General features: G+C 41.6%; 1 protein-coding gene across 6 annotated transcripts; it reads right to left on the reverse strand.

Annotated features, from left to right (window-relative positions):
- Positions 1-898: 898 nt before the first annotated feature.
- Positions 899-16,182, reverse strand: LOC128297161 (dynamin). 6 transcript variants are annotated; one of them, XM_053032743.1, is made up of 15 exons: positions 15,475-16,182; positions 13,338-13,411; positions 13,106-13,255; positions 12,421-13,027; positions 11,996-12,341; positions 11,762-11,919; positions 11,399-11,693; positions 11,196-11,312; positions 10,972-10,983; positions 9,034-9,249; positions 8,860-8,953; positions 8,646-8,782; positions 8,405-8,571; positions 6,649-6,786; positions 899-2,068 (listed from the first exon to the last, which is right to left on the reverse strand). In XM_053032743.1, exons 1-15 carry the CDS (start codon positions 15,618-15,620, stop codon positions 2,002-2,004), a joined length of 2,724 nt encoding a protein of 907 aa, XP_052888703.1. In that variant the 5' UTR covers positions 15,621-16,182; the 3' UTR covers positions 899-2,001. The 6 variants fall into 6 exon arrangements, with proteins under 6 accessions (XP_052888703.1, XP_052888704.1, XP_052888708.1 ...); XM_053032744.1 differs by lacking the exon at positions 10,972-10,983; XM_053032748.1 differs by lacking the exon at positions 6,649-6,786.
- Between the last annotated feature and the right edge of the window lie 298 nt (positions 16,183-16,480).

Genomic DNA, 16,480 nt, shown 5'->3' on the forward strand with positions numbered 1-16,480 from the left:
GAATAACCGTGTGGGAATGTGGGAATGTGGGAGGCAAACAGTACTGCGAGTCAATCTGCTGATATATGTGATATGTTGTGATATGTGATATTAACATCTATTGTACTGCTCTTTATCCGTATCGTCGTATGCTGAGCGGTGTCCACGTCCTTCGGGCACCGGCACAGCTCAGCTCGTCGCTATATTCATGCAAACTATATACTCAGTACAAAACCGCAAGCAATTATGAGGTGCGATCAGCATCTGCTGGTGGCGACGCTTTCTTCTAAACGCTTAAACGTACATACGTCTTTATATGAAGTATTTTGTCGACAGTGTTTATGTGTGTTTATTAAAAGTTTATTTAATAGTTCGATCTTCGGATTCGTGGTTGAGTTGAGAAAAGGGATCAACGGCGGATCAAACGGTAGACGGAGTAGATGGTCGCCTAGGGCCACGCCGTGTTGGAGGCCCCAAAAAATGTTTGTAATGTCCCTTCTTACTGCGCCTTTAGCTTTGCCTCATTTCAAGGGCATCAATGCCCCCCAAATTCATCGTTTTTTAAATTAGAGGCCCCATTTATAATTCCGCCCTGGGCCTCCAAGCGGATTGATCCTCCACTGGGTATGACGTGTTCACCCTTTGTTCTTACCAAAACTTTTGAATAAATTTAAATCCCATCCCGCGCAAGATTTACAAGAGAACAAAACGATTCGAGTTGCCACCTACCCGTCCCGGGGGTGATTTATTTACAAATAATATACCACAAAAAAGAAGAACAATGTACAAAATAATACTTTAGCGCGTTAAACATATTGAGCTTTTCGATGATGATACACGGTAGAAGTGAATTGTCCCACAGGTTGTTGAGCTCCCTCGACCCCTTTTCCCACCCCAACCCAAGCACCAGAAGAAAAAAAAACATTTCCCGGAACGCCGCGTGTGTCCGGACGATGGATGATTGCTTTACGTTTAAGTCTGTTGTTGATTTTCGAAATTATTAATCGTTTATGTTTGCATAGAAGGATTTCTCTACTTGCCATTTGACTACAAATTAATACTTCGACGGTTTTTCTTTTGTTTCCAGTTCGATTTCACGAATAAGGAAACGCGAGGGGTATTGAGTAGTACTGGAAGAGGGAACAGACTGGACAGAACAGCCGGTGAAAGCAGATTAGTTTGATTTTTGTTATCTTGTTTGCACACTCAAGACGAATCAAAATCTGATGGAGACCTGTTCAAAATTGACTGCTCAATCATCTCCTCCTCTATCGCCATTCGCATTTACTAATATCGTTTTCATACCCTGTATCTTCGGCTTGATATATACACCTACATTAACGATTTACAGCTGTATTAAATTAAGGCAACAACACGCATTGCTTAACCACCAACACGCCTCCTTTCGAGGTGCTATCAGTACACGCGCATAAAAAAGCCCTTTATGTGGCTATGTATTTAAAATTTAAGGCTGCGCACACGTATTCCTATCCCCTCTGTGTAAGCAGCACCACCGAAATAATCGTCTACTAAGTCTGTAATAAAGCATTAACCTCGTGTTAAAGCGCCCCTTTTGAATCAAAGCCCTAGCCCATCGCCCAGGCCCAAAATTCGGAATGGTTTCGTTTGTGTGTGTGTGTTTTTCCCGGATACTGTCCCTGACGGTACAAACTATCATTGTGAAGAAGGGGTGGGGAAGGGGGGAGGGGTTGGGGCAAGGAAGTATTGGATCTTACCAAGACTGTGAGCAAAAAGCAAGAATGATCGTACTGTTGTACAGTTGTAAGATGACCACCATGAAACGATTCTCACATTCAGGAACGAAACAATGATTGTTTCAATGGGCAAACGTTGCACTTCTTCCGTTTTTAGCGGACTAAACGGTTGTGTTTCCACCGGCCCGGACTTGTCGTCCAGCAATCGATTCGGCGATTCGTTACATTGCTCCTTGTACCTTTCTTTTTTGTTTCTCGCATCCCTTTGCATCTTGACGTTGTCGCATTTGTTTTTTCTTTGCTATATTCATGGCCGTCCCATTGCATTGTACGGTCGTTCCGGTAAGCGTGGCGGTGCATTCTGTGCTGGCCGACTACAATTTAACAAAATGGGGGGGTTTTAGTTTAAAAGGGCACGATTGAAACTCACAAAAAATACAGAAATGCCAATGTACAACACTGTAAGTGCGTGGTGGTAATGAATAAATGTACTTCAAACAGGTAGTAAATTAAATTACAAAACAGAACAGGCAAATGGAGCATTAAAGGTGCGACACCGCATACTGGGTGGTGAGGTAAGAATGAAGTTAATAAGTAGATATATTACCACTTTACCATACCAAGCGAAACAGTGCAGAGGGTAAGCCGTCGCACCGAACTCCAGTTGAACAAGTGGAAGCAGCACCATGAAGTTTAGAGCATGAGTAGTTAGAGCTAGTAAAGAACCCAGCGACCCAAACGCCTAATTCCCGCATCGCCCCACAAAGCTCAACCACCATGCCACTCCGAGACGATACATATGCTACAAACAAAACAGACAACGGACAGACAAGAGACATACACACACACATGCGGCATACTTGAAGAACAAACGCTTCCTATTTCCCCAAACCCGCACACGTTTCAATTCCAATTAATTATGTTTATACTTTATTTTTCTCTGTCATAGAATAGATATAATATGTATAGTTCTTGTTCTGGTTTTTTTTTGTTTGCTTTGTTTTGTATGTTCTTCGCTTTGTTGGTTGGGTTTTTTCGATTTTTCACCATTGCACTACTACTCGACGCGGCTAGTATAATAGTGTTTTTGTCCTCTGTCACTCTCTTCTCGCGGGAACGCGCATCTTTCTTTACTTGCTTAGTTTGCTCGTTGCGTGTGTCCTCTGTACGTTTATGTGTTTTTTTTTGTTTGTTTGTTCTTTGATGATTACATGTTGATGTTTTGTTTGCATTGTTTACTCAAGTGTGGGTGTGTGTTGGATTTGTTTTTGTTTGTTTGTTTGTTTGTTCGTTTTTGCTTCGATATATTTATATGTATATATGTAAGTAACTATCGAATCCATTCACTACTATCGCTTCAGGCGCATGTTGACGATTTTAAAGGAGTGTATGTTTGTCCTAATGTTTCTGTCTGCGTTTAATTTTCTCTTTTTGCTATGTTTCGGGCTCCTAATTAAATGTTTTTTTTTTCTTTTTGTTCTACTTCAGATAAACGCATTGCAATACATCGAAAATGGATAGCAAACTTGCATTCATGATAATGGTTTTTTTTTTTGCATATAATCAAAACAGAAAACCAACCCAACGCCATTAAAGTTGGAATGAAGGTGCGTTGCAAACGATGGTAAGGATGTTTTATTATTGCTAGCATTCAACCGAGGAGTTTCGTTTATCTTCGTTTCGGCTTTATATATCTCACACCATGTCTTATGTTCTGCAGTAGCTTATCTGTACGGTCAGAAGCAGCTTAAACATTTCCATAATACGCGCACAATAGTTAAGGATCAGATAGTGTGTGTGTAAGAGAGAGAGCAAAGTTATCTTCATTATCAATTGGCAAATATTTTGATTTGTTTTTGCAAGCAAACCGTTTGCAAACATATGTGTATTGCACAGCAACAACCGCCAAGCATTAAATGCAATCTTTTCGATTCCCTACACAGTACATGATGCTGCAGCTAGTACAGCGGTGGCACATGAATGCACCGCAGTCGAGTGTATGTAAAAGGAAATATTCACAACATAACATCTCCACAAAAAACCGGGTACCACCACACAATAGTATGATCATATACTGCTTGGTGTTGCTAAAATATCAGCTAATGCTAAAAGTAAATGAAAAAACGGAGGTTTCTCTCTTACAGGAAGGTGGTTTTATGGTCTTTAAAATAAAATTTATACACGTATAATAACGCTACCACTATTAGTATGTGGCGAATCCATGAGTGGTATGCACATTTACAGCACTCATTGAAGAAATTGTTAAAAGCATTTCTTTTTCTGTTGAAGGAGCTTTCGTGTTAATTTCCATTCTGCTTACACTCTGCATGGGCCGGGCATTCACCAAATAAGTAATGCACCTTGTGAAATAAATTGTATTAAAATAGTTTCCTTTCATACATGAGATTTCATGTTTCACCGTCGAGGTTTAATGATTGTTAATGAGAGCGAACGCTTCACGCGCATCGTACCATCCGCCGCGGAGACATTGTAACAACAAATATAATATTTATAATTGACTTATACACATTGTAACCGTTTTGCACACCTACACTTCTTAATGTTTTTTTTTAACTAAAAAGCTTCCCACAGGGTTGTCCATTTTTCTTTAAAGCGTTATCACGGTTTGATGGGCGCCAACCAAAGCAAAGCCAGCTCTTATTAAGCCATTTGTTAATAAGCCGGCTTATGTGACGTATTGCAATGAAACGATCGCTTATGATCAGGTCTATGCAAAAGTTGCGCGAACATTTGCTTGCAAATTGTACGGATGAAATGTCAGCTTCATTTTTGTGGAAACACTTTTTTGCCAACCGAACAAATCGATTTTTTTTGTCTTATACCAATGTTGCCGCAACATATCTAAACGCGTTATTGCTTCACCGGCGAACGGTTGTATTGTACACAAGAATGTTCCGTGTTCTATTTATAACAGACATAAACTACCTTACTTTATAGCCATTTGAACAAATATTGCCATCAACAATTGCATAGACCCGGTTCATACGATCAACAGAGAATATATGAGCGAATCCTTCGTGCCCTTTGGTGGATTGTAGCTTTTTAGCGAAAGCTACTCCCATCTGCTGTTCCTTGCATGTTTTACAACTCATGCGAAAAGATAAACACAAGTTTAAACGGGGGGACGGATAACTTTGTAACGTATCGTAAGAAATAGTGAAACGGAATATACATTATTTTGTTTTGTCTTTTTGTGTCTTTTTTCCCTTGTCCTCTTATCGTCCTATGCGTGCGCAACCTGTGTTTTTATATCTTCTGCTTTACTGCATTTCGTTTCAACTAACATTGCTATCGTTCTCGCGGGGGGCTCACAGCTTCGTTTCTATAAACTTCTACAATTTTAAGCGTTTTTTTTTATATTATCCGCGCACGCAAACAGTGAACAACTTTTTATCTTTTTGAACTATATTTATATATGCATGTGTTTGTGGGTGTATATATATATATATTTATACCATTTGTTGTAATAGTTGTGTTATGTTTTTTCCCTTTCTCTTTTCTTCTGTTTCCTTTGTTTGTTTTATTCGCATTTTTTGTTGTTGTTTGGAGGTGTTTTTAAATGCCTTCTCTTCCCAGGGTTGTGTTCTAGACATTTCGGGTGTGCAATGGTCACCCCCCATTTCTCTAACAGTGTTTGTTTGAGTTCAGTAAAGTGTAAGTGGAGATTTTGTTGTTGTTGTTGCAACTTGTTCGTTTGATTGGCGGTAAAATATCGCATCGATTAGGGAATGAATGAATGTTGTGTTTCTTGCTGTTGTATGAGAGTCGTTCTACACACAGGTAGTATTCTTACGTTGGAGGTTACGCGAGCTTAATTTGCAGCCCTATAGTAGAGATAGAGGTACGATATTTTATTCAACATTAAAAAAATGGTTCGTATTTTTTTTTGCCTTTAATGTGCCGTACTTACTTCAGTTTGTTTTGGTATTACTTTTTCCCTTTAGGTTTCACTTTGTTTGTTTGGATTTGTGTTATAACATATGAAACATTTGTTTGTTTGCTCGATAGATTTACTGGGGGTAGTGTTGTTGGATGTTTTCGTTTATGTTGGTTGAATTTTCAACTTTCAACTTTGCGCTTCCTCGCTTTTTTTTTCTTTACTTTTACATTTTTTTTACTGGAGCCATGGATTCAATGCATTTTAAAACTAGACACACAAAGACACTAAAGCGTTCAAACACACAATCAACACATCAACATGTTTTGTTTTTGCCAGCTAGGCTCTCATGTGTCGGTGCAGAGGGTGCAGCGTACGGGTTTCGCATCATTTAGATGGAATCACCCCACAGAATGGTTGGTGCACATGTGTCTGGGGTCTGTGTGGTTTGCCGAACTACTGTTAGCTTCTTATATATTTTGTTCTGTTTTTGCGTCACATATTTTCTCGTTTTAATAATACAAGTACTTTCATTTGGAATGAGACGTACAGTGTGTTTACTATTTTTACTTCATGATACGTATCCCGCGTAATACCGTAACTTTGCAATTATATATATATAATGAACCAGAATCTATCGGAATCTACCATCGCGCTTGGGTAAGCGGGTTTCACGGGTTGCAAGATTAGTTCAGAATTACAACAAGCCTGCTCATAACAATGTAAGTAACAACACACCGGTGGGAAAACCGATCGGGATTTGGGACAGGGTTGGGACATGCACATTAAAACGGGGATGGAGAATTAACGTGGATAGATGTGGATGCGGATGGAGGTCGTGGGAAAACAGAACGTGACATGGGCCAGAGCAAGGAGCATGAGAATGAAACATGTCCTCCCAAATATTGTTTTAGTGTTTTCGCATGTTATGCCTTTCCTTCACCACACACCAACACAAAACCCCCCCCTTCCAGGGCGGCCCTCATTTACGCTAACATTATATTTAGCACGGTTAATGTTTATAGATGTGAAATGCACGGAAGCGGAATACTTTACTTGAACTTCGAGGCGAACACGTTCGACAGTTCGTTCATGGCGGCATTGGTGACGGCCTGGCCAACCTGCTGGTTGATCTGTTGCCTGGTGCTGGCCGGAAGCATCTGTACCATACCCGCAGCGGAACCACCCGGGCGCCTGCGGATGAGCGTGGAATGTGGCAATGAGAGTGCAATGCGGTTTGCATCACCGTGCGCCGTGCGTGCGTGCCAAAACACAGTTCGATCGGGAAGATGAGGGGTGGAAAATTAAAGCATTAACGTACATATTCGTTTCAACGTTCATTACTCAATTTTACAACGTGTCTCACTATTTGCCCGCAAAGTTTTAAATATAATTTTACAAACACAATTTGCGAAGTGTTCCACCGTTGCCTTTACTTTCCTACATGTTTTTTTTTTTTTGCGATTCGTATTCCCACCACTCGCATCTTCCTAACATCGTACACTGGGGCGATGAAAACTAACTAACTAACGGGCTTACTTATATGTGTGTATGTGTTTCTTTTTTACTTGTTAATACTAAAACTCTAGTAGACAACAAATGAGCATACTGCAGGAATAAACGTAATGAAATAAGGCACAACCGAAAAGCAAACCATTTTACATGCCCTGTATCAGTGCCAAAAACCAAGTTCAAGTTCGAAGTTCAACCAAATCTATCGCGGAAAGATATTTGCCGTGTCGTGCGACTTTCAAAAACCATACGTAAATACATTTTCTTCTTCCGATATCAGACCGTTTTTTTTCATTTACAATACACACATCACTCTGTAAATGATGTTCCCGCTTAGCGCAATTATCAACTCTTCTTATCGTAACGAATGTGGTATGCATTAATGCTTTTTATACTCTTTTAATCAACGCTTCATATTACAATAAATTGTGATTTTGTTACTCGCGTATTTACGGTTTTACTGTGTGTGTGTGTGTATTAATATAACTTTCTTTTTTATCCTTGTAAACATGAAATGTAGTTTGTCAAAATTTTACGGGTTTAGAATCGAAACATCTACACACACCTGCTTTCGATTTACTGACTGCCTTCGCCAATCCGCTTTCTATCTTCACTCTACAATTTAACGAACCATATTTTTGCTCACGGGTTTATATGTGTGTATGTATAATATTTATATCTCTACAGAAATTTGCATATTGCATACGAGAAGAATGCTTTTCTTTTCGCCTGTTGTTTCGTTTGTTTGTTTGTTTTTTTACTTGTTATGCTCTCGCTATGTTAAGTTAGTTTTTAACGCCGCCTGTAAAAGTTAGGTATGGAGGGTGTTAATAAAAACAGACATACAAAGACACCAACATTATTTGCAAGAAATAACTATCGTAACTGGAGGAAAGGAAAAGCAATAACAGTAGAACAGAAAAAGGCGACCAAAAAGGGAAACACATAACCGAGTGTCGGTTTGAAATGCACAAAAGAACGTATAAATAAAGCAAAACAGGAACAATAAAGCTCGATAAGCACACCGGATATGCAGTACCCGACGCCATTATCATGGGAAAGTACTATGACAAATGCCGCACAAAGCTGAACAACGGTAAGCAGAAATGTACGGTTATAAAACTGTACACATGTTTGATTATAGGTTAGCAAAAAATATTACAATAGTTTTCTTCCCGAATATAATGGCAAAAAAATTATTCAAATAGATATTAAGAGATTTCTTTTCAGAACTGAATAACATAAAGTATGAAAACAAGCAAATAGTTTGAAGAAAAAGAAAAGCAACGGTAATACTTACGATGGAATCAATGGAGCTGGTAGCGCTTGGCCACCTGGACGTCCACCAGGTAGAGGTGGGGCTGCTCCACCTCCCGGCCTGTTCGGTATTGCCGGAGCCGGCCGTGCACTAGCGGGTGCGGGTGGTGGTCCCCGGCCAGCCGGAGCTCCCATCGAGCCAAGCGAACCCTAAAAATTTACCAGTAAAGACGATCGGTTAAGATGCAGCTGGTACATGCGAACGCCGTTGCCGTTGCCATTACCTGCTGCTGTGGTGCTGCTTTACGCGGACCGCCTGGACTCGGTGGTGACAGTCGCGGATTGTCCAGGCCGCTCGACAGCCAATCATTTTTCACCGGCGGTGGTACGGGCGTTGAAAATGTAGCCATTGAAACGTCACCTACATTTTTAATCAAATCGAATGTTCGATTAGAATTTCATACCACAATTTTACGAAAACCCATTCCCAATACCAACCAATAATGCGCAGTGCTTCCTTGCAGGCGTGATACATTCGCAACATTTCTTCCCGCTTTTGTGCTTCATCCGCGCTTTCTTCCATCATTGAGGCCTGTTATAGGGGATAAAAATAAGTTATGTTTTGCTTAGATTGCGGATGATTAAGCTGTTGAAATCATAGTGAAATCATACCTGATCTCCGGAGGCGTACAAATGCGCCAACAGCTCACCGTTGATGAAATCCTTGGTATTGTTAATGATCAACATCATTATAGCTTTCGGAACCATGTCACGTGTAGTTTTTGTTACGATGCGCATGTAGGACTCCACGAGATTGCGTATCGTCTCGACCTGTCGTTCCAACTGCGGATCGAGGGACTGTCCAGTGGGGCCACTTTCATTGCTCTCCTATGAGTGGGTAAACATTTATGCGTCAAACACCTTTGCAACAATATACCCTCAATATGTTGATACTAGAAAACTGAGCTCTATAACCATAATCAATCAAAAAGCATATGTTGGCTTTGTTTTATTAGTGATACAACTAAGTTAAATGTAAGACCCACATAGAATCACAAAAGCACACCTGCAGGTCAGCTCATACCCAGACCTATAGCAACCATATGGCAATTCACTTGTGATACAATTTAAGTCACAACATTTATCGGTGTATTGAATTTTTATTATCTAATCTAATTTGCTACAAAGCAAATCTAATTGTTTATGGACCAAAACCAACTAGGAATTTCACAGCCAAATTTTGGGGAAACATCTTGTAGTTTTGAGAAGGAAAGGAGCCAATTATAATGCCCCATGACCATTACTTGTACATAAAAGCAATGAACGTAGTTCCTTATTAGCAGAGCTAGTGGTAGTTTAATGAAAGTTGGAATTAAGGGACAATCGCACGCTTTCGGACTTGGATCTTAACACACCGAAATATAGTGGGGTATAATTGACAACAACCAATGGTGCTTCCGGACTTCGGAACCAGTTCCGTAGGTGCAATGGGAACCGTCGAAATCGCAGCCGAATGGTGTTTTTAGGGCCAGTTCGCTTTAGTTTTTGTTCGTTTTTCGCTTCACGCGCTCATTTGAAAAACAGGTTGCCGATTTTAAGTACACTTTTACCGGTGACTGAGTTTCCGACAGCTTCCCAAATGGGTTTGAACAGTTCTGAAAAACGGCTTGAACAGTTCCGGACGGCTCTATTCCTTCGGAGTCGGAACCCAAATCACATTGGCCTGAAGTAAGCAGGAGCCTTAAGTGTGCGTCTCAAAGGACCTATCTAAACATTCTTAAGCTGTTTATACATGCCTGCTTTCTTTAAACAGTTGATATATTGAAATTGAGAAAAATTGAAAGTTGAACAGTTGAAATATTTAACGGCTAGGGTTGGTTCAGCGAAATTTTAGTTGCGCTAAGAAAACAATCTTGATTACATCACATTTCTTGTTTACATCTCGCTAATATTAGTTGCACACAACTGAAACAAGCGTTTGGCAGTCCTTTCAAACGTCCAAATATTAACACATTGTACCCACCAATGTTAAGACCTTTCATATACAACTGTAAGAATCTCTATCATATTCCACAAAGTTAGTAAAACAAATGAAGGCATTTTATGTACGCAATCCTACGAGTGCTTTAGCTGGTAGGTCATCATAGCAGGATGAATTGATATTAGAAAGGCACTGAAAACAAAGGGAAAACACTCTCCATTTATACGTTACTGCGTACTTCATCGTTTCCCTTATTAACATTATCTACCAGAGATTGCTGATTTGGCAGCAATTTCTGAAACGAACCAAACAATGTAAACGAAAGAATTGATCATTGAGAATCGCGTGTGGGAGTTGGACATTGGACGAAAAAGTAAATTCAAATTTCAAGCTCAGGAATCCCTCGGACGAGCGAAGCGATAACGCCAAACCTCCCGCGCACACAGTCAAGCGGTGAAGGGATGGATGTGATCGACTGATAGCAGAGGTAATGTGTCGAATTAATATCTACTAGGACATGTTACAAGTACTTTTACATGGACATGGTACTTTTAGGAGCCCTCTAACAGGAGGAGGTGTAGATTTCGGTAAAAAAGTAATCAAAATAGTAAAATAGTTTTTAAACCAACCTCCGCTTCCGTCTTCGATGGTCACGAATGATGCAACGTGAGAGAAAGATAAAAAGTTTAATTGAAATCAGTAATGCAATTTTTGCAGTAGGATTTAAAGAGCAATAACAGCTCGCTTGAACTCTTCTCCATCGTTCTTTTGTAAACCACTGCATGTTGTTTCGATTGTTGTGTTAATACAATTACTTTAACACCACTGCTAGTGTGTTTTACAAATCACTCACCTCATCTCCGTTGGCGGGAGTATCCTTTTCCGGGTATACGCCAGCCCTTAGGAAGGATGCTTTCCATGAATCCACATCATCAGTACTTTCGCAAGACAGTTCCAATTGTTTGTAATCCTTGGGAAATTATAAATTACATTAATATCTTCGCCGAACACTGAAGCAACATTTACATACGAACTGTAATGCCATCAATACCATACCTTGTAAACGTTACGCCCATCGGGATTAAAGAGACCGAATGTGTGTCGCCGGGACATGAAACCTTGCTCGATGTCACGCAGCTTAAGCCCGTCCAGGGGCAACATAAACTTCTTCTCCTTCTCATCTTCATCCTTGAACCACGAGATACTCTCGGAGGTCAACACAAACCAGTACGGTCTCGAACCGCCTTTCATGATGCCCAGGTTTTGAATGCACATGTGTCCTTTGCGGATAACTTGCGAACCGAGGTTGCGAGTACCACTCTTGACCGCGTTTTCAGTTTTGCTTTGAGCGCTGGAAAAGCAAGCAAACATGAAGTTAATATAAGTTTAGTAACAAGTGCACCAAAGGATGACTCCTACTTTGCGAAGCCAATGAAATCTTCGTGGTTGGTGTTCATGTAGGCCAGCTCATAGTCAATCAGTAGCATCATCTGCTCTTTGGACTTTTGTTCGCACTGACGAATATGCGTCGTAATGATGCGTTCCGTTTCGTCACGCAAACGCGGATAACGAGCCATCTGTTATGAAGTAAGAAATAAAAGTTTGACAATTCATACAACACAGCTTTAAACAATGATGACGCCCCAACCGTACCTTGTCGGTACAAATTCTGACAACATTGGACAGCTCCAAAACGGTCAAATCGACGCACTTCAGGATCGGTTCCTTGAGCTGTGAAATTTGTTTCTTGACGATCGCTTCGAACGCCATGTCGGGTGTGAACAAACCGACACGAATACCGTGAATGTTGCGAATGGCGAACGAAATCTCACGCCGCAGTTCCTTCTCATCGCAGGACATCTTGACGATCTCGAAGCGCAATCGTTCGTGGAAAATTCTGTTAATCTTGGCACCGCCTGAAAGTTCGTTCGTGTTGACTAGCGCCGAACCGGAACCTTCAATTGTGCGCTCAAAATCTGACTGCAGCTGCTGGATCATTCTGTGCAAGAGAAAGTTGGAATGGTAAATTGTTTAAACCCCGACCAGTTCCTCATATTTTACTCATTGTGAATACTTACTGCAGCATAGCCTTCGTTTTGATACTAGGATCATCTGGGCGGAAATGTTTGTATTGATCAACATCCTTCTCCAGGGTGAGCATTTGCTTCTGTAGTCGATCACGGAGCGCCGGCAGCGTGTCGCGGATATGATTGGTCAGCTGTTGATTGAGCACCTTCTGCAAGTACGGCGTACCGAGCCGATCAGCAATGTGCCGATAGCTCGGATGGCTCAGGAAGAACTTGCGCTCGGCAGCCAATGCAGCGTGAATGTCCTTCCGTCCTTCGATATCCTTCTGCGAACGGTTCACCACGCCGATATAGCCACGGCGCAACGGCAGCAGCTTATTTTCGAGAATATCGCGCGCATCAGTACCCTCGTCCATCAGATCCAGCTTGGTGATGACACCAATCGTTCGTACACCCTGCGGATCGACCTCTTTGGCCAGCTTTAGTGCATCGCTGTTGGCCAAATCGGTGTTGGCAGGCGTGACCGCCAAAATAAGGCAAGTTTCCTTACGAATGAATTGAAAGATCATGCCTTTGATTTGATTCTCGATATCGGCCGGTTGATCGCCGATCGGCACCTTGGTCAGACCGGGCAAATCGATCAGCGTCAAGTTGAGTACTGTAACAGGAAGCGAAATGTCTCAGTTATGTAACCATCCAAACTATTCACCACTTTTAGGCAACCTTCTTTTCTTACCATGCGGTGAGTACACTCGAAGATTAATCGGTATGTTCGAGATGCCCTTATTGCTGCCGGTGATGCGATCGGTTTCCGCCTCGATCTCCTGTCGAATTTCCTCAAAGTTGGCATACTTTTTGCCCTTCTGATGAAGGAACTCTCCAAATTCTGTGGAATATATAGAAAAATTGTTTTTAACCATGTTTCTCTTTCTTATGCTCTTCAACATGCTCGCAAGGCGTCAACTTACCCACAGTTCCATTGATAAGCTGTAAAATCAATGGCCGTCGCGTAACAATGCCAGATCCTCGGGGAAGAAAATCCCTAAAAATAAATAAATAAACAAATAAAGAATAAATACTCCAAATAGTAATACCCCGCATGGGAACGTTGAGATGAACTCCATAAACAAGCTTTTATCGTTCCAACTCATATAACGTATAGGAGGAATATTTTTCATAATCGATTACTTCTGCTTGTAAAATGGTAAAAAAAACCGCAATCGGCACATAAGCCATTTATCGTAATACACAAAGACAGTTTATTACTTCCCCAAGCACCCAGCTGTACGGCAGAGCACAGTGTCGTTCATTGTACGAACGTTTAAATATCGCATCGAAAGGTTTTTATCTTTACCGAAAGGCATCAAGTAATCATTACGGACTTCCTGCATATAACGCAGGAGAGAAAACACACAACGTTTCATCCAGACAATGATGTTGCCATCGCCATCGCAAGGGAATGTAGGGATGGGATGCTAAATGATTCGTCATGCGTAACTTTGCTCTAAAACAGTCACGATTGTTGTAACATTCTTGCACGTCAATTGCTAGCCTGCTTGTAAGGACGAACGTGGGAAGGATTGTTGCAACTGTCAACGGTCTCCGCTATCCCCGTTATCATGGGATATTATGTAATTTTTTCCTCTTGTACGAGTTCCTTTCACCATCGCAACCATCGTAAGGACGAAGTAGGCGGAAGTGTTTGTAGATACATCGCGTACAAAAATATGGCCATGTGTTAGTGTGTATGGGAGTGTGCTTTCTTGTGTATCAGCACGCATTCTGATGACTGGTAATAGAGACATACTAATGTTGAAACTCGACCAAGAAGAAGAGAGTTAGTGTTTATATTTACGCTTATGAAAATAGTTCACAATAGGCAGGAATATTTTAGGAGTATATAAATGTAGTGTGACAAATGGTGCTTGATCCAGCGAACCATCATCATTCGTAACAGTAACTCGTTTCGAGTGAATGAGAAAAAAATGTAAATATTTTCGCTACTAAAATCATGTTTCACATGCTGCCCTTGCGCACACTTTACTATTTTGGAATGTCTCTCTTGTACCATGGGAAGGAATATTTGCTCAGATGTTCCGCTCCAGAAAGGTGTATGGCGCGTTTGCATCTGTGGCAAGCTGGTAGGAGGTCATCTCAGTGCACATTGCACGATTATGAGAGATGCCAATAATGTTAGAACAAACCACTCACTGCGGCTATTTTACACGGTTTGTTTTACAATTGCAGAAATGACCCGCAACGTTAGATAAGGGATACAGCGAACCTTTTGATCTGAATTCATCGTAACATTCGGGGTCCTACCGATAAAGCGGCGAGCCTTAAAATGTGTCCCCGTCGATAAAGGTTCGCTCTATTATCGATTATTTTCCAACTCTGATAGTCTCCACCACCCCCACCTGGTGCCACCAAGAAGAGAGGGCTCCAGAAGCCCGACGGTGATTCCGCAACACACGTATTTGCTGGGATCTAACCAGCGCGCGCTCTTTCGCGAAGAAGGTTTCGCGCTATCTTCTTCTCGCTCGTCTTATCGCGCGCATTCGCGCTTTCCATCTCATTCTTTCGCTGTCTCTCGCGGCTTGCTATCTTACTTGTACACCAATCGTTCGCGGTAGGTCATCCCATTCGCTCGTATTGTTTCTACACATAGTACTATGATCACACGGCTCCCCAATTTCAATTCCACCCAAAAAATACAATCCACCCCCTGCACACATATACACACCCGAATTGTGACTGGATCGAAATTCCAGCCAACGCATTTGGGGTGGAATAGGTGAATCATGTTTTGTTAAATGATTCCTTCGCCTTCGCTCCAAATGACACTTCCACCAGTTTGAAGCTATGTTGGTGAATTGAAAAGTAATTTAAAAAAAAAATGGTCAAATTGTTTTAACTGCACTGGGAACGGAGAATCCTTTCCACAATGGACAGGATGTTATGCAAAAGGGAATCCCTTCTCAGGTTTGCGTTGCTCTCAAACCGTTGACAGCTAAGAAGATGGGGTGGAGGTGTATTTGGATGAGTAATGAATGACAAAAGCATCGCCCTGCTCACATCATCATTCGTCTTTTCGCTTCAACTGACCTTCCGACAAAGTTTTCCAGCACAGATGATTTTCCTGCTGACTGGCCACCAACCACCGCTATCTGTGGCAGGTCAAGCTGCATATGCACCCCCATCTGGGTAAATGCATCCTGCAGCTTGTTCACGATCGGAATCAGTGACTCCATTGTGGTGGACTGTCTGTTGATGAGCTGTTTTCACTTGTTTTTGTTCCTGCTAGAGCTCGAGAACCAAGCGCCACCTTGCGCTTTTGTTCCGTCGTATCTGCGCCTTGTCTACTTTGGTTCACACACAACACACACAATGGGGGTCGACAAATCTGAGCATCCACTTGCAAAACTTTCACGTAATTGCTGCTTCTCTAGCGGTCACTACCGACCGCAGTAACACGCACGCACGCACAGCCCTTTAATATAATCCTGCACGCAGTGTTCACAGCACTATATTCGCCTTCGGCCGAATCTTGCACACTGCCTGGTCAGCTTGGTGCTGGTTTATGTTGGAGTGGCGGCTGGATAAAAACGGGGTTTTCGATTTTTATCGCAACACAGCTTCTTTCTTTTTGCACCGTTCGGTTGTAACTTCGTTTTGGGACCGTGTAAACCGTTTGAAATGCACTACATCATTGCGCGAATGCGATCGGAATCACGGGCACACAGAGCGGGCACAGCGAACAGAGCTTTTCCTTCCTTGTCCGTGGTGAAAAACTCAATTTTTTCCTGCCTTCGATCGATTGATTGCGCAGAGTTTCTTTTTCTTTGCTCTATCCTTCCTGTAGATTTTGACAGGCGCCAAGATGTATGTATAAAAGATGAGACAACGTTGTTGCATGCAAACAATTTTCAGCCAATTCGCGACAGAATGCACATCGAAAAAGTTTGATTGAGTAGTACAAAGGTACTAAGGTAACAATTTTTATATTTTCTTGTTCGAAAACATAGAAAATCAAGCCCTCTCTCACTTCGCGCATAAACACAAATTCAGCAATCTTGAGCAATGCTGTATTAACCTTGATATCTACTGTTTC

The sequence above is a fragment of the Anopheles moucheti genome, chromosome 2, assembly GCF_943734755.1.
Source record: "Anopheles moucheti chromosome 2, idAnoMoucSN_F20_07, whole genome shotgun sequence".
Taxonomy (NCBI): Eukaryota; Metazoa; Arthropoda; class Insecta; order Diptera; family Culicidae; genus Anopheles; species Anopheles moucheti.

What these genes read in the sequence shown, in the direction of transcription:
- LOC128297161 (XM_053032743.1), bottom strand. Translation starts at nt 15,620, where the DNA reads ATGGAGTCACTGATTCCGATCGTGAACAAGCTGCAGGATGCATTTACC. An exon ending in TCGAGTGTACTCACCGCATG is followed by an intron (nt 13,028 to 13,105) that starts GTAAGAAAAGAA and finishes TTCCTGTTACAG; the next exon opens with TACTCAACTTGACGCTGATC. An exon ending in GGAAGCACTGCGCATTATTG is followed by an intron (nt 8,783 to 8,859) that starts GTTGGTATTGGG and finishes TTAAAAATGTAG; the next exon opens with GTGACGTTTCAATGGCTACA.